A 25,374-nucleotide genomic window follows, 5' to 3' on the forward strand; every position below is an offset into this window, starting at 1 on the left:
AGAGGATACACCTCATTTCCATCTCAGCAGAGAACAGAACCTATGATCAAAACCAGGCACAGAGAGAATTCTCAGCAAAAATTTTTGCTGCATCTTCCCTTTTGAACAGAGCAGTTGATGGGAGCGTGATCTAAATATTTCATAACCAAAATAAGTCTAGTCTTTCTGTTAGGATATAATATTGGAGACACAAATAGCTGGAAAAATAAATACAATTTATTGATTGATAGGAATGCAGTGTGTCTAGATAAGGGATTTTATACACAGCGGAATCAGCTCTCTCTGTAATGCTAAGAAAGTCACTTGAAATCCTATATTCCTGCAAGAAGTTTATGGCTGGTCTTCAGGCTCTGGAATTTATCAAGTTTTTACAGTCTGACGGAGCTCATATCTGACAATTTTATGGGTTCCGTATGAAGACCCTTTTTTTTCCCCAAGCAAGTCTGTGATGGGGGGGAATCTCATTGGTATAGAAATGTGATTCTAGCTTTTCATTTGCCAAGAGTATTTTTAACTGCTTATTTTGAGTGGCAATTCCGCAGTTTGGTTGAGTGTTATTTTTATAAAGATAATTTGTAGCTGTGTAAAAGGTGCTGAGAGTGCACTTCCAGAACCCTTTTGTGCGTATGCAAAAATAATGAATTAAAAAAAAAAGCTCCTTTCACATGACCTCATTAAGGGCAAAGCCAAAAACCAGCGAGGGAAAGCCAGCAGAGCAGAATTTATCCAAGTGTCTTTATTGTGACATTGTTTCAATTCCCTTGGCATCTCAGGGTCCTAGTCACAGACCAGGACATTACGATGCTAAGTACTGCACAAAAATAAAAAAGGATGCCTTTGCTCCAAGGGACTTCTATAACAGCAGTGGCTGAAACAGAGCAATGTATGCCAGTAGGACCCAGGAGCATTTTTCAGAGCACAGAAGTGTATATCAGCACTTTCCTTTCAAGAAGGCTCAAGGACAAATGGGATCCACACCGTGACAGCTGAAGTTCCACTGCAGCAAACGTGTATAAACTCATAAACGCTGAAGAAGATCCTAGCTGTACACACACTGTACTTTGAAGAGGTACGTTAAAAACGAAATGCTAATCAACCAACTACGCAGATATGAAGCAGAGACAGCTCAGGTTTTCAAGGCAGCGTTGATGATGGATTTTGCTTATGTAAACACTTGTGATCATGTTTTGTGTGTCTACAACCATCTGAAATTTTGCATAGCTGCAGACTGAATATCTGCATAAATCTGAATGAAAGTTTTAGGAGACAAATAAGATTATGTAGCAAAACTGAATCTTTGTTGCAGCACTTTGGAGCTCATACACACACATACACACACACACACACACACACACACACACACACACACACACACACGCACAAATCATACACATTATATGAAAGTAACAGTATGAAATTGTGTTTTCAATACATGTCATCCACCTGGACGTTAACTTTTATCAGCTGTTATCTGTATCCATCCTGAGGTTTGAGTCAAGGTGACATACTGATGATAGTAGAGAAATCACTGTCGATCGTTAAGCTAGTCTGCATAGTTCCAGTAAATGGACTCTATGGACACATACCTGTGGAGATAAAGGTAAATGGACTCACGTCTCAAATTTCAAAGTAGCAGTGATGCAGATCAACGATACCTATCGTTGGTGCCCCAAGACTTCCTTAGCCCATAAGTGGCTGCTGTGCTGAAGCAGATGTAGCCCATGGAGCCCTGTGACAAGTCACACCTTTCAAAATTCACTAGCCACCAGGGTACGGGAGATTTCAGTATCCTAAAAGTTGAACCTCTATTTGGGAATCCATGCCCCAGCCAAATCTGCCCCTCAGGTCTTGCGTTGCATCCTCCCAGGCGGCGATCGCGCCCTGCCAGACCACACGTAACGTGACAAAGGTAGAGAAACACATGTGACTAGAGGCTGCAAAAGCAGTCAGGGAAGAAGACAATTATGTCTTTTCTGTGTCAAAAAGAAAAAAAATACTATAATGTGATTTTACAAATTGGTTATTTTTTGGCAAAATGTATGCACTGTTCAAATGACCCAGTTGCACCCATCATCACCTCCAGTGGCCACACTGGTGGAACCTGCTGGAAATATATATGCTGAAAATAACCTCCGCTGTGCCCCGCTTTCTCTCCCTCCCGTGGGTCTGGAGCAACCTGTTTAACAGGGGAGCAGACACACTGCAGTCTGGTGGCTGAGAGAGCAGAGGAGGACTGGAAAGAAGGCAACAGCTTTAAATCCCTGCTGTTTCAAACACTAGCCTCTTGACTTTACCTTACTAGCGCTTAAAGTCCTAAGTGATATTGGGCCCTATTTTTAGAAAGGACAACCAAAAAACCAAAACAATTCCCACAGAAATCCAATTTTTTTTTCCAATTGGGAAAAATGAAAATGAAATATGTTTGGTCTGACCAGAATCGAAACTTGTTTGTTAAACTGAATTAGAGAGGCTCCTTCTAGATCAGAATAACAGGAATCTTGGCTGTTATTTTATTATTTTATTTTACTTCAGGCAGCTTGTCTGTAGATCAGGTCCTTAGGTTGGATGAAACCCCTGTGATATACCGCAACTGCCCTGTAGATCGCACCAGCCATGACAGTTCCTTAGCTGCAGCACATGAGGAGGGCAGGAGATGCGGGCAGTGACAGACTGGCAGTTCAGACGGACGCAGTTTTATTTGGCGATGTTGTAACTTTTCAGGGAAATAAAAATTCCACTGAAATTATCTTTCAATAGTAGGAAGGCAGCTTGCAAGTCATTGGTAGGTTAAAACTGCAGATGGAAAGACATGTGGGCATTTGCGGCATTCAAGCAGTCTTGAGCTCTTTAGTGAAGGGGCAACCCCCCACATTTTAAATACAGTGAAAATAGTAGGCAAATAACATCTCTGTAGCTTTTTTCCTGCCTTCTTTCATTCACCAACTAGTAATTCTGCAGTACACGTATCATACATACACTTTTTCCAAGGATATTTCTTTAAAAGAAGGTTGTGTTTAAAAATATGCTTGAAATGAATGACACTCAAGCAAATATCAGTAGGCCCCTATTTGAGCATGTCAGTTAGATGGGTACTTTTCTACTGCTTGCAAGGCTGACAATGTGCACTCAAAATCACCGCTGGCCTCCTATGCTTCTTCCTCCATTAGCTTCTATTGTCTTTAACGTAAGCTGCAGTAATTCTTCCACTGATTTGAATAAATAATAATTACAGTTCAGTAATCCTTGTAATAGCATAGCCTAATTAGTCTCTGTAGCTGACTGAGGCTTTTTAATCATGAAGATAGACGTGCATTAAATAGATGATAAACAAAAAAAAAAAACCACAAAACAACCCCCTGCAACATCACAATACTGTTTCTCAAGGAAATGTGGAAAAATAGCCTCCTATTTTATGAAGCATTTTAATTTCTTTTCCTGGGCCTTTTCCAGTTCTTAGTTCGTTGACATTTTTCTTTTGCTCTCTTGGGTCTCAATTGGAAGACGGACCATGTCTTGAGACACAGATAACATTTTTATCCTCAAGTAACCTTCTCCTTGGAATGCTGCTGCATGCATAAAACATCTGGCACACAATAGACGGAACTAAGCTCTCATACAAGTCTATTAAAGTCAATGGAGTTACATTAAGAATGCATTTGGCCCAAAGAAGTGTACTGGAATATAATGCAAAGCCTATCAGTTTATGTACAAACAAACAGAATACCAATGCTGCACAGTTGGACTGTTTAATTCTATTTTCATTTCCATATCAGCTCAAAAGCCTGCTGGTTGCTAGTTTCTATTTTGCACAGGTTTTTATTCTGCAGTCATCACCATAATATCTGAGAACCTTCCAATGATGCATTAAATAATGTGATTAACATCTGTTACATGTTTGCTTTTTCATCTTCTTTAATGCCCTAGGAAGGTCTGTTTACAATGAATAATTATCAGAAGGAGAAAGTATTTGTCCATTAAGACTACTAAAAAAGGGAGCAGCAATTTCTACATGCAGAATCAAACACTCAGGGGAAAAAAACTTCTTTCTTTTCTACAGCTCATAAAGAGAGCTTTAGATTAATAATCTTTAAAAAGTGCTTTCTGCAGATGTCACAGGAAGAACACCTTGCAACACATATGGCTTCATAAAGCCATAAATTTGATTACATTTTCTTACACAGAGCTGTGAGATAATGTCAGTGGTTTCTCCTAACAATTGTTTTCTTGCCTAAGAGTATTTCTGTTCATTCTTTCATAAAGCACTACCCCATTCATCAGATTTCCAGTGCTTCTGTGAGTTCCCTCTTTATTACTGCAGAAGTTTCAACTGGTTTGGGGTTCTCTGCAGCATGATCTACTTCAGTGAGATTTTAAAAAGACAGTAACTTAAAATGAAATAAAGGTAGGAGAATTAGGAATTTGAAATGCAAGATGAAGTTGTCTCCAAATTAGTCCATCTTGGAACTGTTTCAGGGAGTGATTCAGCCCACTGCTGTGAGCGCTCTTCCTGGAGGATGCATTACTATGAGTTTCTTCATCTGGCAGTTTACATTAAATAATTAGCAGAGCTAAAAAGGTGTGTGCATGCTCTGCTAGCAAGCAGAGTCCACCTGACTCCTAAGGAGCTGGTCAGGAGATGAGGAATATTGTTTTCACAAACAAACTAGCACTGATGAAATGCAATGAAGTTATCATCTGCAGCAGCTTTCTCTCTAGTGCTGAAAGGAAGCCGTAACCTCACCTCAGTTACACCACTGCAACTCCACTGATGCCAAAGATCACAGAAATGAGCCTAATGATATTAATAGTCTCCAAACCCGTATAACGCAAGCAGTACTTTCCTGTGATGCATGCAGGTACTCTAGACAAATCGTGTTTGGTTTCAGTAGTACCTCAACCTTTGAATCCTGAATTTTGTCACTCAACCAATCCTGCCAGTCACTGTCCAGAAACATTTATGATAAGTGTTCTAAACATTGCACTAAAAATGGGACCAGCATCAGTTCTTAGTTACGTGAAGCTGTTCATCTTCAATGCTGAGGCAGTCGCGAATACATGAAAACATCTAGCTCACACTGCCTATCTTATTCACTTTTAGCTTGATGTGATTTTCCTGTTTATTATTTTCTCATTCATGTTAGAATGGAAAATATGTTCTTCTCCTTGTTCTAAGAATTACACTGATAATGTATTCTAGATAGAAAGAGCTATTAGTGCGCCTTGCCTTGTGTTTCTCCCGTGAGTCTGTTGGTGAAAGAGCAGACCAAATTCTTAAAAATAAATTGCATTCAGAACTACTGAGCCAAAGGCAGCAGCATTTCGAAAAACAATTAGAACCCATTTTGAAAAAGCAAAGACAAAATAAAGTAATATAGATAGACTAAACTGGCTTTTATCTCTTCTACTCCATCCCCTGCTTTTTGATCTGTAACTCCTCGTCTTCAGTGAGATAAAGAAAAGTTTAGAACAAAAATATCCCTATCATTTAAGCAATATAATAACGTGCAATCTACAGGCTTTCAGGCCTGGGAGAGGTTAGGTAACTGGCTTTTGTTCAGCTCCTCGTTCTCTATCATTTTCATTCTAAGTGCCTAAGACAGAATGTCACAGAAATCTATGGGTTGATTTCTATTTGAGCTGAATTAGACAATGCTAAGTGATAGTGAAGTGCCTATTACTATCTTTAAAGATCTCCACAATGAGCAGCAGTGTATAAGTGATTTACACCTGTTCCCACTGCCGTCATCCAAGTTAATAACGGGCTGAAAGAACATCCCCATTTCTTGTCAAAAGCATTTTGTTTTTACGTGTTCCATATAAAATTTGATGATGAATTGTAAGGAGAAATGAACTGTGGCCAGGTGGATAGATTTATCTTATCATAATATTATGACAGCTTACTTAATCGTTTTATTGCTTGAACTGTGAAGATTATATTGTGCCAGTGCAGAAATGCAGCAGAAGGCTCTGGGAATGCGTGATGGCAGTCAGCACCTGTGGAAGGTAAAGGAGCTTTGTACTGCTGCTGCAGTTTTAACAGGGAAAACGGGATAATCTAAAAAATCCCCAAAGACTCATTAAGAAGCATTCTATTTGCACATTAGCGTATTGTGCTAAATTTACTTACTAATTTTGATGTCAACAGCAGCTAATACTAATGAAAAGCTTATGCAATATCCCAGTTTAGTAAAATAAAAATAAAAAGTCAGTTTAAAGAGTTAGATTACACAAAACTATAATTAGTAGTTCAAGACTAAATAAGACTGTAATTAACAGCTCGATGGTACAAACACTATCAAAAGGCAACAGAGGAAACATTTACATTACTTACAAACACCATTGCTAGGAAGGTTTTAATATTATGTGTTTTTTTTTTAACCTCCTATTAGCTGTTCAAATAGCCTAGAAAAAATAGATGCTAGTAGGGAAATCGGCCAAATTAATGTCACCTACTATGTCTCTGTTCAGGAAGAGACTAAAGCTGCCGCTTAAATTCACCTCTATAAATATAAAGAAATGACCTAAACATATGCTTGACAGTAGCTTGTGTCAAGACCACATTCCACAGCACATATACAGCAAATATACGAATACCTTCCTGACTTGGAGCCATAATTCTCATTTTAAACCCTTCCAATTAAATCAAAAAAGAATTTAGAGTCAACATGTTAATCGTGTTACAGTGTAACATTCTCCTCTCCAAAACAGAGCCAATAAAAAGAAGACAATTCTTGTTAGTATGTGGTCAGAAGACTATGGGGAGACTAGCTTGAAGATTCAGAACTGATTTGTTGCCTATAAGATTGTGAATTTACTGCCTTTTATGGAACATTTCATTAATTACATTGAAAAAGATGACAAGGGATACCAATCTTAACGTAGGGGCACTGAGCATCTATAAGCTGGACGATAAATCTGGAGGTGGGTCATCAAAGCAAAGGCCCACTGAGTGGTTAGTAGTTAGTAAAAAGACAGCTTATATTTCTCCCAAATGTCAGCTGCTTAAAAACAACCTTTTGCTATGTCATGGAAAGGAACGGGTAATTTGTGAATTTCTGGGGTGAACGTTTCCTTTTGGCTTTGGACAACGATTTCATAGGTAGACTACTTGCAGTCAAATCATAGCTGTCAAAAATGCATCTCCATTGCATGGCAGACTGTTTCCTACGTGTTATTGGAGTGGATAATAACACAGGGAAGAGCTAATAAATGTTCTCACATGCTTGCTCCAAAATGGTAATACAGTTGGAGGCTGACTACAGGCTCATCCAATGTACTAGACTGGGCAAAACCCAGATTCAATCCAATTTTCCAGAACAAAACACGAACGCTGAGGGATTTCCTCACCCCAAGAACAACATTCATTTCCACCCCCTTTTCTCCCCTTACTAGATCTCTCTGCAGTTTTCAACATTGCTGACCAGGACACACTATGCTTTTGTCTCAGAGAAGTGGCAGAAAATCAGGACGTATTCACTAAAATAATGCAATTTGTGTTGGGAGGATGAAACCAATGCAAAACAGGGATAAATGCATCTCTGCAGCTAGCTAATTCACCCATGGACACCCACAGGGCTCAATTCTTTCTCCGGCTCTTTTCACTTTCTCTTTGGAGACCCAGAGTGAGCTGGCCAGATGGCATGGGCTGAAGTGCTGACCACAGAGGCAAAACCATTTACTATACGCATGGCTGCTCATTATCTGGCAGATACAGTCCTTGTATGGGATCAGATCATAGGGGAGGAATAGCTGCACAAGGTAGTTCCCATGAGCCTGGGCAGCGTGATGCTTTCTGAAGCCTCTGCAGCCACAGTGCAGCCTTCACGGATGAACTAATTCAGCTAGGATGGGACTAGTGCCACGGGATTTCTCCCTGATGCTAGAGTGCATCATTTTACATTGCAGCATTCATACGTGTGCTTTGCTGCATCACACTGCAGTTTTTGTCCTTACTGTTTTCAGTCACTGCTGACTCAGAGATTGTCCCCTTCTGGTGGGTGATAGCCTGGCATCAGCTGTTCACACCCTCGTTATCTCTCCAGTGAGCTGCCGCTGGGTCATGTTCATGGGTGGGCAGCCGCTGGTGCTTAAGAAATCTCCTCAGGTCTCAATGGTTCTGTCCGATTACTGCTAATCCCCTCAGCAATCTAAATTATATCTTCCTGCTACTCTCTGCTGCCTTCCCTAAAATGGTATCCTGAACGCTGGATTTCCAGATTTACCGTTGATACGCTCCATGGTTTCTGCTAACTGGAAGTTTACCCCCAACCAGCTTGTTGAGCTCCCTCTTCCGGCGCAATAGGAGGTTTTCACCTCCATAGGAGACAGACCTTTCCATGGGACTCCTGCAAGAGTCTAATACCTTCCCCTGTACTGCCAGTATACCCATATACTGGTATTTTATCACTTTCTGCTCCAACTGCAAGATGGATTTCTTTCACTTTGTTGTCTTAAGCATCCTCATAAACTTACACATTGTGTTTATTTAAGAGCATGGCAGTGGGCTTTTACTTTTCAACCTATTAAATAACAGCCATCCAATATGTGCATTTCCCCACACAGAGAAAAGAAGTGAGAAAAAACCATCAGTGAATCCAGTAACATCTGGCACTTCATACACTGCTAGAAGGCACAACATATTGTGGTACTGTGAGTTGAAATAGCAGAGAGTGGAGGCCTTTTCACCTAAGGCCTTCCACACCTCAGGAAGCTATATTCCCCGTAACTGGTCCAGGGAATATTTCTCCATTCTAGAATCCTAAAATGATGGGAACAAGGGTGGTTTGGCACTAATTTCTGCGTTCTTAGTATACTAGTGTTAATTTTTGTTCTGTCCAAGTTACCCTGTAGTGGTGTCCGAAAGAGTTCACACCACAATGCATCTCAGACATATTATTGACTCTGTCTATATCCCTGTTCACTGAAAATGAGCTATTGTATCTGATTTACAATTAAAGTGCTATAGTGAGATTAATAGCAAGAGCTTCTGACATGTTATACTACAGAAGCTTTTGTCAGCTAGAGGAATTCAAAGGAAAAGTCTTAAAATAAAGCTACTGGATGAAAAAATACTCATGGAAGTCTCTCTTAATAGCTATATTTATATATGCTAAAAGGACTTTGTAAAGTTGAAAGAAAAAAAATGACATACTTGAAGTATTTTTAACTTATCATTTGTCACATACAGTAGATAGGTTGTTAACTCAAAAGAGGTTTAAGTATACTAACAACATTGCTTTGATTGGCAGTTTTTCCTTTTTCATTTCCTTCTAGCTTTTGATAGTGGAAATAGAGGAGCTAGTGTCTCTATCAATATTTTTTGCACAAGCACAATGTACTCCTGTTTGGGATGGCCGTTTTGGGAGCAGTAGGACACATTCCCTGTACACTGCAATGACTAAGCCTTATTCCCTGTGCAGGAAAAGCAAAGATCCTTGGATGCACGAAAGTTTTACTCAGATCAAGAAGAAATTTTAAAGAGGCAGATATTTTGCCAACTTTATGAATATGTTTTTTAAAACTAACCAAATTTGCCCTCACTGTGTCCTTTAATGTTTGAGACACTGCATGGTGGCTTGAAATAACTTTTTAAAAATAATTTTCACATTCTTGTTTGTTTTGACTGATTTCTTAGCAGGATATAAAGTACTTGCCAGAAACAATTCTTCTCTGGCAGACAAAGGCTCTAAAGTAAACACTCTTTGATTTGAGCTTGGCAACAGTTGAAAAAACCCTTGTCATTAGAAAATTTCTTTTAATGTTGAAACAACTGGTTGTGAAATAAACCTTAGGTGATTTTTCAGGAGCATGCAATTCCTCCAGTGTATTTTTCTAGGTTTTTCCATTTAGTTTTTTACCTTCACCATTGCTTTCTTCCTATACCATAAGGAATATGGAATTTTTCAGTAATTCAACCAGAGACAAAATACCTGTGGGAGCACTGGATAGCACTGTTTCTACGTTGAATATGTATATCCTGAATGCCAGGTTGCACCTAAACCTGGCCAGGATATTATTGTGGAGACCTCTGCTCAATACCCATTTTGATTTCCATTTTGTTAGTCATCGTTTGAAGGTCTAGTGGGTGTTAAATATCCGGTTTTGCTACCTTGCAGTAGTTTCATGCGTTTGTCTTCTTTGTTTATGAGATTTTTGTCATATAAGCTAGTGTCAAAAGTCTTACTAATATCCAGAAGCAGGACATCTACTGTTTGTCCCTAAGCAACAAGGCCCATTACCTTGCTTTGGAAGGAGATTAGACTGCCGGGATTTGTTCTTGATAAAGCTCTTCTGTTTTTTCACTTCTTGCAAACTTTTAGCAAACAAGTGACTTGATTACAGCAACTCGAGAGAACCAAAAATGCACTGGTTATTCAGTGATTCCTTGCTCTTTCCCACCCGCTCCCTTTAAAAAAATAAGCATCCATTTATATTTTTTTCTTCTTCCTGCTATTTCTCCCCTCCTTCTGGAATTTTTGAAGGTGACCACCGAGAGGTCTAAACCAGTTTCAGCGGTTCCTTAGTCTAGAAAAAACTCATTTGACCTATCCGACTGGAAAACCTCCAAGTTAACCAATGACTGCCTCACCTATCCATAAGTCGCAGTCAACCTTCTCTTAATAAAGGCAGATGTAAAAGGAGTCTTTTTGCTCTCATGTGTTGATAGCATTTCCTCCCCACGAGCAGTGGAGGTTATATTAGCCTCCATGTCCCAGTTTACCTTCCCCATGGCGCAACCTTCCCTACTCAGTGCACATTTCTGTCCTAGTCATGCATCCCTGGCTCCTGCTCACCCACTTCCCTTTGCTTCCCTGCAGATGTGGTCCCTACCCTTCCCAAGTAGCCAAGCACTGGAGCCACAATACCCCCTTATCCTGTTTGCTCCATCCTGGTTTTTTTCAGTAGAAAGAGAGCAGGTTTGAGATAGTTTACCATGCAGTCTGGTGGTGAAAGCACAAGGAAGAGTGACATTTGTGGTACAGGTTGCTGCGACAGCCAGCTGCAGAAGTGGCACAAGAAGTGGCAGTGGACTCTTCTCACTTCAGGATGTCCAGAAACCTGGGAACTCTGAACGGATCAGAATTGCAGTTATTTTTTCCTCTAGGAATAGATATTCACATTTAAAATTGGTTTACCTCAAACCTACACATGCTTGTTTGTGTCCACCTTCCATGTGTGGGTGAACAGTCAAAGTTTTGTTTACACAAATGTCAAAGCAAATTTACAATCTATGCGCAGATGTTTAGGCATTGCAACTACTTAGGTCACACACTGTTGAGACCTATAAAACAACATCCCAATTTTTTTGTACACAATTGTAATCTGCAACCTTGTTCAAACTGTAAATATCTGTGATCAGTCCATTGAGGAGAACATTCAAAGAAGTATCAAGTTAAAGAAATAAACAAACAATGAACTATTTTAAGGAAACAGTGATCTTCGTGCTGATATTTTGTAAGCAGGAAAAATAAAAGTTTGAACTATCATATAATTCCATCCGAATGATTTGATCAGATCTAATTAAACTATTTAGTCTAGCAATCTGGGGGCTGTACCTTGCGCAGGAAGCAAAAAATTGTGGAGAGAACCAAGTAAGAAGCCAAATGGAAGGAGCAGAGCTCTGAACATCACTGCAACAGTCATTTGTAAGAAAAATAACAGTGAGGTGGGCAAGGACAGCAAAAGGAGACTGGGGAGATGGTGAGCGCTAGGAACTAAGCTATGAGGGAGTTCCTCTGGGGCAGCAGCATGGTAGTTTGCAGGATCCTATCCTGTTTTACCTGCTTCAGTGCTACTCGGCAGCTTGAAATGTACCATCCTTACCATAACTGGTCACATTCCCACAGGCGTTAAGCTCACACAGAGAATGTCCTTTAATAGTACTACAGACAGAAGAAAAAGAGTAAAGCTGAAGCAGGTAATTTGGCCTCTTAAAGATAAAGCTATCATCTGGTCCAGCCTCATTACTGCTGATTACGTTACGCCAGCAGAGCACAGTGCTGCACAGCGAAGAACACTCAATGCTATATGAGCTACTTATATCAGGGTAAATACCTAGTATACTGTGCTGGGAGTTAAATGCTCTGTTCCCATTGCTGTTAATGGGAACATAGAGTTTCTTCCCTCATCATTCTGTAAAAAGCATACTCCATAATATCCACAAGGCTCTTCTACCAAATTCACTCTCTCAAGCTTCGTACCCAGGAGCAGCTGGGAATGTACAGTTTTACTGTATAGAAAGATTTCTCAAATGTGTCTGGCATCAAATGGTTCAGCTCTATCTCCTTTGCCAAGGAAACAGCAATGATTTACGTTTCAGACAAGCATATACAGCTGGCAGGTAACATCTTTCAAGAAGCATTTCTAAACGTCATCCTTAAACAGCACCTGGGAGACATTGTTTTCCCAGGCCTCCCTACCTTGTTGCTATAGCAATACATAAACATGTGAAGCTGAGTTTTATGGGGTTTACGTTTCCCTAGTCATAACAGAGGCTCAGTTCCAAGTCAAATTCCCCATGCCTTTAGTAACACTAATCACTGAATAATTTGCCTCTAGGTCATTGACAAGAAGAATTAGTTTGCACCTGTGTAACGTATAAGCAACTCCTAATATTTTCTGTATCTGAGGAGGGGGAAGAGTTGCTCTTTAGCTCTGAACATATCAAGAATTCAGGGCTAGGCTTCTTTTATTTTCCTCTTTGGAGGTGCCAAGCACGCTGGCTCAGCACTCTGGGTACTTAACAAAGCTGCCTTTTCTCTCTCAAAGTCATTTATGGTGTTTTTATTAACAGAGTTAAACAAATAAATGAAGAACTTTTGAGCAAAAGAACAAGCTCTCTTGGCTGATACTCAGATACCTCTGCTTATATAATGCATTTGATGTCCTAAACCTATGCATCAAGTGACGTTAGCAAAAATCATGCGAAATATCTGAATTTCTGACGTGGTAAAAATGAAGCTGAAAAGAAACTTCACATTTTAATATCCTGTGGAAAAAAACAATGCCTAAATCTTTTTTTTTTCCCTATAGAAGAATATAGGCAAAGATAGTACACTTACCCCTATTTCTAAGGATAGTTTCTTCTGAACTAAGAGAGGGTTTAACCCGCAACTCAGAGTTCAAATATCTTCAGACTTAGAGACTCCTGAGATCTGGATGGGAATCAGCATAACAGTTCTTGCCCATCTCTCAGTTTAATAACGAAAAAGGAAGAAAAGTAGAGCAGGTGAGGTTTTGCATTTTAAAATAGAGAAGCCACTGTACAAATTTTGTATACAGCTGTCACTATACCAAAGTCTCATTCATTCAAGACGAGAACCACACTAGTTGCCACCGCATTCTGGCTAACGTGAATAAATGTTGCTCTTTTACCTGTTATTAAAAGACGGCGTATCATGACTGCGTGAGCAGCGTGGTCAGGTCCTGCCTGAAGAGCGCACAGCGCACCCTCTACTCCTGCCAAGAGAAGGGATAATTTGTGCTGTGGAAGCACAGTTTTGCAAGGCAGCTGGATTTGCTTATGCGCCTGCCCGCGTGTGGGGATCACACCCGCATCGCCAGGCTCCCCCGCTGCCCTCTGCAATAACTGCTAGCTTCCACTTGCAGTTCGCTGCCTTCAGAGGAGGCAAAAATGCAGGTGAGCTCAGCTTCTACCGATGCCTGTACTAAGGCTTTCCAGGCATGAACATGTTTCTTCTGCAAGCCAGGAATGAGTCCTGTGTTTTTAATAACACTTCAGTGGTCAAGTTTAGAAAATGTAGGACTCCAATGCAAAATATACACTACCAATTGTCATTTTAAGCATATTACCTTGTGGATGTTACCTGGAATGCCTTCTCATACACGTTGTCATTTTATGTTAAACATATGTGGTTGAGTGATCACCTACAAATTTTTCTGCCTTTTGTTCGGTTTTCTGTAATCTTTCTTTGCAGAAAATACTTTACATTCTCATGTAATAGACACAAGCATTGTGTCCTATGTGGTTAAAATACTGTGAAATGCTAACACATACTCGCTTTTCATCTGATTTTTAAATTGATGTGATGAACAACAGGAAAGAAATCTAAGCCCTCCAATTCCAGGCTTTAATGAACATGTTTATCATGACAAATCATTACTGAAAAATTAATTTTTTATTGAGTGAAACAATTAATTTTACATTAGTACTTCATTACTTCAGATAGCAGTAGTTATACTTCAGCCTTTTTCTACCATGTTATAGTTTCTGTGCCTGAAAGATGTTGTATTTCATTGTTCCACTCCTGAAACAAAAGTTAACAAAAAGAAATCCCCATACTGTGCCTTTTTTTTTTTTTTTTTGGTAAAACTAAAAAACTGTAGAAAGTAAACTCACAGCAATCAATCTCCTGCCATAAAACTCCTGTTATGCACTACATTTGGCAAACCTCAAGCTGATATGGAATTTAACAGTGGATTCTAGGAGTCAAAATATAAATTAAAGCAATATATGTTTAAACCTTTTTCTTTCAGTGTGCTTGTTCGTTCAAGAGTTGCACACTGCAGTACGTCAATATTTCACTGGCACTTCACACACATTTTTCACCTTCTGCCTGGCTTTGCACATTAGTTCTACAACCTCTTGTCTTGCCAAGTAACATCTAGCTGCTTACCTTTTCTATTATGTGACTAAAAGTTTCACTGACTACCTGCACGATTTATACAGCTTCCTTGACCTGTTTTTCTTCAGCTATTGGTGTTTTCTTACTAAAACAAATAAACAAAAAAATCATCAGAAATTTGCTACTCACCCTGCAAACTCCATCAACTTCTTATATTTCGGCCTCAAAAATCTTTGCTCAAAGAAAATTAGCCCCATCCAGTTTTTGTGGAATAATAACGCTTTTTTACAGTCACTCGAATTTTCTAAGCTAAGCCTCTCTTCAGGAGCAACATCAGTGTAAGCAATATCAAGGTAAGGAAATTCTCCAGAGGCAGCAAGGAGCCTGATGAATAGGCCTTCCCCAGGGTCACAGTATCTGAGTTGCTAAGCCCCCTGCTCACGTCCCTGGGAGCTGAAGGCAGAGAAACCTTACATTTCAGACTCCTAACTGGCAACATGGAAGAACAACTGCAAGGAGCGCACGCTCTAAAGAGCGTTTTTCTTCTGCTGGGATGAAGAGGGCGGAACCCCCCGTTGTGCTGGAGGCTGCAGCAGGCGGGTGAGGGGGGCGCACCCCTAGGGCTGAGCGAGAAGGTGCCCTGCCGCACTGCCTCATTAGCAGCCGCTCAGTCCGGCAACGTCAGGCCACAGGTTTAACAGAGCTAAACTCTGTACAGGCTATGTTAAGATTAAATTAAACGTTCTCCTGGAATCTACCATCTCCTACACCCAGTTAGGCTGGACTATTTAAACAGATAGAGTTAGACTGCATGGGCTAAATACCTACTAGTAAATTTAGCAGGTCGCATGTTTTTGCTGTCCAGATAATGTACCAACAGTGAGGAGTAACATCTCAGGTGCACTGTCAGCAACGATATCACTGACAACGTGGTTTCAGTGGCTGTGGAAGGACAGACATCTTTCTTGATCGTGTGACTGACTAACATGTGACATTAATTGCTTTTAGAACCTATTTCTGAGGCCTCCTCCTCACCTCAAAACACAACAAAAAAACCCGTAACAGTAGAAGAGATTCAAAAAAGTGCTGTGCAATTCAAAAAATTGGTGATGTCGAGCACTGAAAGACTCCTGCCTAAAGAGGGTTTAAATTGACTAGAATCTTCCATTTGGAAAAGAGGCGACTGAGAAGTATGAGGGATAAAATCACAACATATATATTTCTAGAGATATATAGAAATGTGAATGGCATGGAGGAGACAAACGATGTGTAATCACACCTTGGAACTGTTTTTCATATTAGAAAAAGTGGGGGATATATAACTAGTATCTTAGGATTTTTTAAGACAAAGTAGACCTTTTCCACAAAGCGTGTAATGAAATTACGGAATGCACTACTGCAGGATTTTGTGAATGCCAATACTACAAATGGGCAAAACCTAAATTTTAGATGTTCATTGGCAAGAAGTAAACCCAAAGACAAAAACATAATCTCCATCTCAAGAGGTCTCTAGACTGTAGATTGCCATAAACGAGGTAGTATACTGGAAGAAGTATCGCTATCTGTGTGGGCTGTTCATATTTCCTTTTGTACGCATCCCCCACCAAAGATAGTTGAGAGAGGGACAGTTCCTGAATCAGTAAACCTTTCACCTGACCTAGTATCAGTGTTCCTTTATAATATACAGTACAGCTTTTAAAAATAACTATCTTTTGAATACAAAACCATACGAACTACATGTATCCAAGATTTCCTCAGTCACACTGCTCCTTCTTGTCATTTCAGATATGCAGAGGATTATCTAAGATGTAATTGAATTCACAAAGCATTGTTTCTGTTGTCAAGATATGAGTCACCTTTTCATGCATTGATCTGATCCCAGAGACATAGTCACAAAGCCATCTTTTCAAACTTTTCTCCTTAAAACTGAATTCAATTTTTCATCTGGGCTAAACTGTCAGCAAAAACTGCTCTGCAGTGAGTGGCAATCACTCCAGTCTTGTCTCTCAGTAAGGCAAGAGTTTTGACATAGTGTTGTTCTCACATAGAAGTTTCCTTATGGAAAGGACTTTCAAATGCTTTTTAAAAGCATACTTCTACTAAAATCATCCACTTCTAGAAGGAAAAGCTCTATGTGAAAAACTAGGCTGTTTGCCTCCACACCTCTTGAAATTTCAGGAATATTGCCACAAACGCCCTTGGGAGGACATATTTCTTCAGTTTCATTTGACATTTTTCACTCCCTGATGTGGAGAGAAGTGTCAGCTAGGACTTACCAGGAAATATGTCTGCTGATACACGGCATGCCCTCTGAGTGAAAGATTAGCTGTTCCGCAACTGGTTGCTTCTCTCTTACATTACTTGAACAACACAGATTATGAATTACTCAACCACAGAATGAAAGAGATAAATATGATATATTTCACAGATTTCATACAAGTTAAAACAGTGGGTACAGAAAAAAGGGATTACATGATGCAAAAGAAAAAAATGGGCTCAGTATGAAGAAAACATTTCCTAACAGAAATGTTTACTAAATGGCTGAAAACTTCCTCAAGGGAAGAGGTGGAGGCCTCATCACTTCAGTTACTTAAAATCAGACTAGGCAAAGCATTTATCTCTAAGGGGCAGAGGAAATGAAAAAAAGGATTTATTAGGCTTTTTTCTGCCCTTCTCTGATTTCCATGATTTAATACATTTTTTAAATGTAAACCACATTTGTATAATACAAGAAAGATGCAGAAATACAATAAGAAGATTTTAGTTGTAGTGTTGCCAAACACAATGAAGCTTGATTTAAAACAAAATTTATGCTAGCAGTTCAACTGCAAGATGGCTTCCTTTTGTTTAAGGTCTAGCACTGAAAGCTTTGTTACTGCCATACACCTCTCTAAAGAGATAATGGCTAAGATCGATAAAGGACTGAAACCATTCTTGTACAATTGTTATTGAAGCATAAAATTCAGCCATTGAGAAATATCTAACACTTCAGTCATAAAAATATGCAATATGTTTAAATTACTTTATTTTCAGGTATCAGCCAGTATTTGTACAGTTAAAGACTACAGGGGATTTATTCTCTGTATCAGAACCCTTTAGGCTGTCAAGGTCCAACTTTTGACATGGGAAGCTCATGCAAAAGGCAGAATGGTGCTTTATAGAGAAGCAATGGAATACAGGTTTTGTTCCCAAGGTCTGACAAAACCGTAAACTCCCTGAGTAATCTCCAGCACTAAATATTTACTGATGTTACTCAAAGGATAACACCTAATCTGCTAATATGGAAAGTCAAAGTTGACTCTCAAAATGGAAGAGTCTCCCTCCATCACTTCAAGTCTTAAAATGATTCCACAGTTCCCAGTTCTCCTCCTTCTTCCTTCATTTTTTTCCCTGAAGGCACTACACTATTTAAAATAAACTGCAATGTGGATTCTATCTTGTGTTGTAAAAATAGGAAGAAATACTGTAATAAAATCTGAGAAGCTTTAGAGTAGCTAAAATAAGCCTGTTTAAGAGTGAAACCCCTTTCCCTACACCCATCTATTCAAAAAGGAAGATGGAATCATGACTCACAACTGCAAAAGAAATCAAGAACTGCATTTTGAAGCAAACTATCAGAGAGCTTCCAAGGTGATGCAGGGCAGGATGTCAGGTCATGGTGATCCTTGGCCTTGGGACAGTGTCTCACTAGCTTTGAACCAGCCAAGGCAAGAGAGGATGTAGTCGTATGTCATGCTTGCTTTGACACCAAAACTGTTTAAATCCTCTGCACTCTAGTCACTCACACCCTGGCTGCAATTTGCTATCCTTTCAGTTTTAATCTTGTTTTGTTGGTCTGAGCTGTAAACTCAGTGTAGTAGAAAAGGTTGTTTCATTTCAGAATAATGCTCACCTGTAGTTGCATAAAGCCTTGGTCTCAGCACAGCAGAGGGGACAGAAAAATAATGGGAAAAAGTGGCCAGGGGCTGGGATGGGGAGCAAGAGAAATGGTTACTTCTAAGTGAGTTGAATCTAACCCTAGAAAGGTTTAGACATAGGAAAAACAATGGTTCTATATCTTAATAATGAGAAATCCCCTCAAATGTAAAATCAACCAGCTTCCTGTAACCTTCTCAGTTCCCCTTTCACTGGCTAGAGTGACAAGTAGTCACTCAGCTGGAAAGCTTTGTTTTCCTACACCGTACTCGTCTATTTGGCAGGGCACTGTTGGACTCGTTTGCATAAAGTCTATTGGGAAGAAGGTCTATTCTTGGACACATCACAGAAGTTTGGCAATCCTGAAGTTTGCCAATAGCATTATTAGGAAAAGATTTCACCTATTTTAAGTGTTTTATATTAGCACATACAGTTTTGTAGATTTATAATTAATATAGTAGGACAGAGCTCAGAATGCAGCTAAACCAAATACATGAGTCCTTATTGTGGTCAGTCATGTTTACAAAGATCAAGATCTTCAAAACAGTTAACATTGAAGAGGGAATGTGCCTAACTCGAAGGATATCTTTTAATTATAAAGTCAAATACTTTCTTGTTTAGAAAGTGAAAATATGTAACTAGCTAGCAGTATCAAGTAACTTTCACTTAAAAAAAAAAAAAACAGGACAGTCTCTTCCCAAGCAGAGACCTATCTCTGCTTTGCAGCCACACATACTGCCTATGATCCCTCTTTACCTCCACAGATGTCTCTTAACTCGGCAGCTGGCCCCAGAGTCTCCCCGCAAGTCACAGCCCTGAAGCTTCCTGCACAGTCTATTTTCTCCCTCGCCATCTGCTTTCCACATAACTTGCCTTTGGTTACTTGCTCTTCAGGCTCTGGGTTCAGCCACACTTAAAGGAGAGCTTCATCCCCCATGGAGTCCTCGTCAGGTGAAGGTCCAGCTCGGCATGTCCTTCCCATACTGGGCCAACAGCTCCTACTGCATGGTTCAGTCTCAGCCCTCAGGTGACACCACTGTATCGTACTGTAAATTAGCAGTCAGTGACGATACAGTCCATATCCATATGGTAGGCAGGAATTTAAAAAAAAAAATCTTATTTGGGCTAAAATAATTCTGTTGTAATGAATCAGTAACACTTCACACCTTGCCAAGTCATGTGTCCGGGTGAAACAGGAATAAAATACTATTCAGAGGGGATTTTCTCCGTGTGTGAAAGTAGTATTTTTTACAACTCTGTCAGGCATGACTGTGCAAGGAGAGGAAAAAGTCACAAAGGGAAGGAAACACTGGTAGACAGGTATGTATTATTTGATTCTAGTCCCATTTACACTGACTTCATACCAGTGACACAAAAGAGACTTCAGCAGAATTATTCCACTGTAAATGAGACAAGAATCATGGATTTTCAGTTCTAGGCCTTCAGGATGGTGCAGAACTAAAAAAAACAACAAAAAACATTAAGAAGCAATATCTGAAGTTCTTCTAGCCTCAGTCATAGAGCAAATATCTTTTCCTGTCTTCACAAATAATTGAGATTTAGACCTGCTGGCAATTCTCAATGGCATTATCATAAGTCATATGGGAATTTTACAAGATCTCAGCTATAATAATGTGGCTGAGCAGCCGAACAGCTATTCAATCAATATGTTCTTGCATACTCACATTTTTGAATGGATTAGTATTGCTGCACAGTCTAAAATAACAGTGTAAGTTTAACTGGGTGGCAGTCTTAAAAATAGCGAAGTATAATAACCAGTTCAAACTGGTACCACTGCAATTCTGCTGAGATTAGGCTCCATTTTAAAACAGAGTACAAAATATCTGGTGCTGGAGCTGAGAAAATCATAATTAACTTGAAAAAAAATCAGTAAAAAACATCCAGGAAAAGACAACAGGTAGCACTGCAGACATATTGTGCAGAGGTAATACATATATTTTGCACATTATCAGAACCTACTTCCTCTTTCAGACAGCCCTTTATTAAACATATATTCAGACATATTGAACAAACCCTAAAATATATAAACCCTCTAACACTACAAATACATATTTTCCCAAAGTTATGAAGTACTATAAAACCAGATAGTTTTCTATTTTTCTTTCTTTTTTGATATAATTGTGTTTGGATGTTTAAATTTAAGAGTTCATAGATCAGTCACACCTTGCAGTATACCAGGACTGGAGATGACAACTCTTCTAACTACATGTACTTTACCACAAGCATTAAAAACAATTACTTAGGAAAAGCCATTTCTAGGAATTTTGAAAAAAATTTTAGTTCTAATTATTAGTAAGTGATTACAGAAAAGACTAAAACATTTCCTTTACCCATTCAGTACATTGCTCTGTAACTTCATACACTTGAAAACCATAAACATGCTAGATGTTTTCTTCTTGTATATGTGTCTACACATACATATATGTGTGTGTGTGTGTGTGCGTGTGCACACTATTATAAACTCGAACGTCAAGAAAAGCGGGACGTTTAGATTTCTACTTTTTTTCCTATGTTTGTAATAGGAACGAAAACTGTAGATACCACTCGTATCATATACAAAATTGGACCAGCTTGACTTCAAGTCCTCCGGATAGATAAAGCAGCCACTTATTTTTTCCTTTTCCCATTGGCATTTTTCATTTTAACCAAAGTCATTTTGCTCTGACAATATTATTAGGCCATACATTCAGTCTTCATACGACAACACCCTCCTCGGACACTATACTGAGAATACTAAGTCTTGTGCCTGATCCAAAAGCCTTGTTTGCACTGATCGATTGCTCCTTTTCATTTTTTATTCTGCTCTGCATAGGAAAAAGAATTTTTAATTATGGGATCAACTAGAGCTACTTATGTACATAAACCTTATTTTTTTTTAATTTTTGTGTTCTTTCACTAGTTTAAGAAGTAGCCTTACAAACAAACCTTACAGGGCCTGGTTCTACTTGTAGAATGGTAGATCAGTAATTCCTCTGAGCGAAACCAGTCAAGTTACACTAACTGCTGCATCTAGAGTGCCATGACCTCATTCTGGTGACAGAGGGTGTTCCAGGTATTCAACACTTTGAAGCAATATGCATTTAACAGAATCCTTCTCAGAGTCGTGGTACCTCCTAATAGCGCTCATTCTGTGAACTCAGAAAAAAAAAAAGTTAATGATTTCAGAACTTTTCTGAAATTTGTATTAGTCATCAAAGGTCCATTTCCTGGTGATGGGGAATAAAGATCTATTTGGATCACTAAAGTCACTTAAGGGAGATTCTCCACTCTAGCTACCAGAGACTAGGTGTGCATAAAATCAGTCAGGCAATTTGTTAGGAGGACTTACGAGCTGGAAACATGGCATGGAGGTGGAAGTGCTCAGAGGGAGGGTTAGCATACCGCAAGATGGCTGGGGAAGTCTGCAGAGCCCTGAACCTGTGAGAGGAAGCCCAAGTAGATGTACACTTAAAAGAAGTGCATCTAGAGAGTAAACTGGGTAGTTTAGCTGGCTCCCTGAAAGTACTTAGTAGGAGTAACTCAGAGGGAGCTGCAACTATAGGGGGAAATAATAGGGGCCCCCATTTGGGGAAAGTGTTTTGGGAGGATGTGCCTAGCATGGGGGAAAAAAAATTAGATTCCCCGTGTCCCAGAAAGCAGGAAGTCCAAATCCATTGGTCTCCCACAAATATTTCTGGTGTAACAAGAACTGGGAAAAGCAATAGTAACTTGTCTTATTCTTCTTATATTATTAATTAAGAAAGTGATTTCATTTATTAGCAGAAATAACAGATATATTTCAGAGCATTAGATGCTTTGGATGAAGAGATGCTGTACTTTGACCTGGAGGGTGCCTGTTGTACTAATTTCTTCCAGGACTGATCCTGCAGTCTTGACTCACATGAGCAAGCCAACGGAAGGCAAATGGCTATTTATTTGAATAAGGGCTGCACAGCAGGCACCAAGTTTGGCAATTTTGCTTTATCCCTCTCTAAAATCTGGCCTTTTAAAAATCAGCATGTAGATTTTATTTCCATTGTTTAGCTTAAAAAAAAGGAAAAAGAGAAGACAATAAATATCAAATCAAATAGAAATAAAAGGACCTTAAAACTAGGGCCACTGCTTCAATTTAGTGGGATGGACAACAATAAGAATAAATATGAATACAAAGAAAGGCTAAATCAACTATGCTACATACACGGCAATACATCTTATTTCACTGTATTTGCTATCAAGAAGACATGCAGTCTAGAAACTCGTGACAAACACACTGGCAAAAGCCATAAACCATGAGAATAACAAGGCTCGAAGGAACAAGGCTTACAAAGACAACCCCAAGGGTGACTTTCTTAGATACCAGTAAGTAAATCCCTAAAGGCAAAGAACTAAAGTACAGCAACCCTAGCAACCAAACTAGCACCCGAATTGAAGTCTGGAAGAGCAAAGATGTGCAGTTCCACACTGTCCAGTTGTGGGACACAGTTGCAACAGAGTCAAAACTTGTAGGCCTGTAAAATTCCACCACGGGTGTTGAGTTCAAGGTCTGGGGACTTTCTCTTTGTACTTCCATGATTGTTATAACCAGGCAATTGGAAGAGGTGTGAGAAGGGCTAACCAGGGACGCCAGCCTTTTGGGAGTCAGCAGCAGTTCTGTTGGGTTGTCTGGGAGGCACTTCTTCCCCTTTCCCCCACAAGCTAAATTCAGAAGGATGTTATTGTCATCAGGAAGACTACTAACCTCATCATCCGGCAGGCAGGTTTCAAATCTACAAAATGGGCATACTATGACTCCTTGAGGAGAGTCTCCAAAATCTATGATCTTGCAAAGGCATTTGGCACATACTCTGTGACAGCACTCCAGCACTTTTGGTTTTCTCTGTCTCAGGTTATAGCGGTTGTAACAGATCTTGCACTCAAGCTCATCTGAGCTCTGGGACTCCACAGACTCCTCTGGTAGTTGACTGGTCATTTCTTCTGCTGGTTTTTAGACTTGTGGCAAGAAAAGTCAATGGACAAATACGTCACTTGGGCTTATTTCAGAATTTTTTCCTGATAATCATTTCACTCGTCTCAGTCATGAAAACAGGAGATGAAGTTGTCAAAACGCATCAGTAGGAGTCATCCATTTCAGCTGCTGTAGGGATGCTGTACTGCATGTCCTTTACTCCAAGCCAGGGATCCATGTAAAAAAGACAATCTGTAATTTCTGTGGAGGAAAAAAAAAAAAAGAAAAAGAAAAAAACTATGGCAGAGAAAATGAAGCTTTTTACAAGCTAAGAATACCTCTAAGATGTTTTCCTCTAAGGCTATTCACCTCTAGTCTTTTCTGTTGCATGAGGTACACACAGTAGCCATGCTGATAAAATTTTGCCTCACACTGTACACGTTTGTTTTAGGCTTGTGAGTAGCTTTGAGTCCCTCAGCCCATGATGTTCTCACCAGAAGATGCAACCTAATCACTGATCTGTGACTGCTTTATTTTTGTTTTTTAAAGGAAATGAGAACTAACCAATAGTGCTTTTTGTCTTTCTCAATAACTTTTGAACCAGCTGTCTAATTTCAAGGAAACTGGCAGAGAGGCAGCAGTACTGAGGATAATCAAGGTTCTAAAAAAGTAGTGGAAACTGGCAGTTGGATAGCAGAGAGGAAAGGGTAGTTACAGTTACCACCATTTCTCCTGAAGGGCAATAGCCAGCTGGGCAATCAGCACATGCACAGCCAGGCAGCCAGCGCTCACTCTGAAGCAGCCTTGATGTAGGAGGAAGCTGGTGGTATCCTGGGGGAATATAGTTATGGGTGGATACGGAAGAGGGCTAGAGTTATCGCAGAGCAGGGACATATGTCATAAATTTGGAGAAACATCAAGCTCTATTAATTTTGCTGCTTGTGGCACAACTTATTTTTCCTGTCCCCTCACTTAGCTGCTGAATGCAGAGCTAATCACAGCCAATAAGGAAAATAAGGGTTCTTCAGCATGCAACAAATGCCTCCTTGAATGTGTAGATGCTAGGTGAAGGCTAATGTGTACCCTCCCATGGGTACTTTCCCACCGTACTGGCTTTCAAGTGTTTTATGGCTGTGACAGGTGTTTCACACCTCAGGTAAAGAAAGGCCTGTGGCACACTTACACTGCTGCACTCCTGCCCTGCACAGAGCTTTTGTGTTCGGACCCAGCAGTCTCCCTTAAAAAAATGTGTTGCCATGTTACATAACTGTGCATTTCCATGACTTCAGGAAGCACTATGTATTAAAAACAAAATGTTAACCAGGACTATGTACTCTGGCAAGCAGCAATTACTTCTCCAAACTTCTCCCAAATTCAAGTGCTTGCCTTCTCAAAATGGTGGGTGCGGCATTGCATTTTGCAGGCTTTTAAAATCATTCACTGGCAGAGTACCATCAGGAGCAAGGCACTCGCCAAGGTGAATAATGTGGGCCAGCACATGCGTCCGGCTGCCTCACCCAGCTGTCTCTGCCTGCAATAAGTGCAGGCAGATGGAATATGAAAAAAAGTGACTGTTTCAATAAACTGTTGTCATTTCTTGATTATTAATTTCAGTAAACATTTGATTCCTTTGAGTATAATTTTTTCTTCCTTTGGAAATTTTTATTCACTCCTAGCATTCAGATATTTGTCCCTTTTTTGAGAACAATGAGACAGAAAAGCCTCTCTTCTCATCAACGTGCTGCTTCTGTCAAGCAGCTATCCATCAGGTACCGTAATGTCTCTTTCATGGGCCTCTTGTTCCTCATATGCTTGACATATTTTCTATCTGTCTTATTTCCTGTACAATATAGGTTCTATTAGTGACTTTATTTTAAAAAGGTTACTTCCAGGACTTTACAACAAAGATATAGCACTTCAAACAATGCA

The 25,374-nt window shown here is 39.7% G+C and overlaps 1 protein-coding gene across 15 annotated transcripts in view; it reads right to left on the reverse strand.

The window, feature by feature from the left end:
• Nucleotides 1-669: 669 nt before the first annotated feature.
• The window catches only part of RNF182 (ring finger protein 182), a 52,161-nt gene continuing 27,456 nt past the window's right edge, over nucleotides 670-25,374 (reverse strand). For 12 of the 15 annotated variants that reach the window (XR_011139049.1, XR_011139050.1, XR_011139048.1 and 9 more), the window contains one exon: nucleotides 16,984-23,706. Coding sequence is in view for 9 of the 15 variants with exons in the window: in XM_068931728.1 (XP_068787829.1) it covers nucleotides 22,732-23,469 (738 nt within the window). In the remaining 6 variants the exon portion in view is untranslated. Of the gene's footprint in view, nucleotides 1,587-10,238; nucleotides 10,345-10,932; nucleotides 11,068-13,061; nucleotides 13,191-13,374; nucleotides 13,459-16,861; nucleotides 16,946-16,983; nucleotides 23,707-25,374 lie in introns of those variants that run through there. The other 3 variants (XR_011139045.1, XR_011139047.1, XR_011139046.1) reach the window with 3 other exon arrangements.

Source organism: Struthio camelus, chromosome 2 (genome assembly GCF_040807025.1).
Source record: "Struthio camelus isolate bStrCam1 chromosome 2, bStrCam1.hap1, whole genome shotgun sequence".
NCBI classification, from domain to species: domain Eukaryota; kingdom Metazoa; phylum Chordata; class Aves; order Struthioniformes; family Struthionidae; genus Struthio; species Struthio camelus.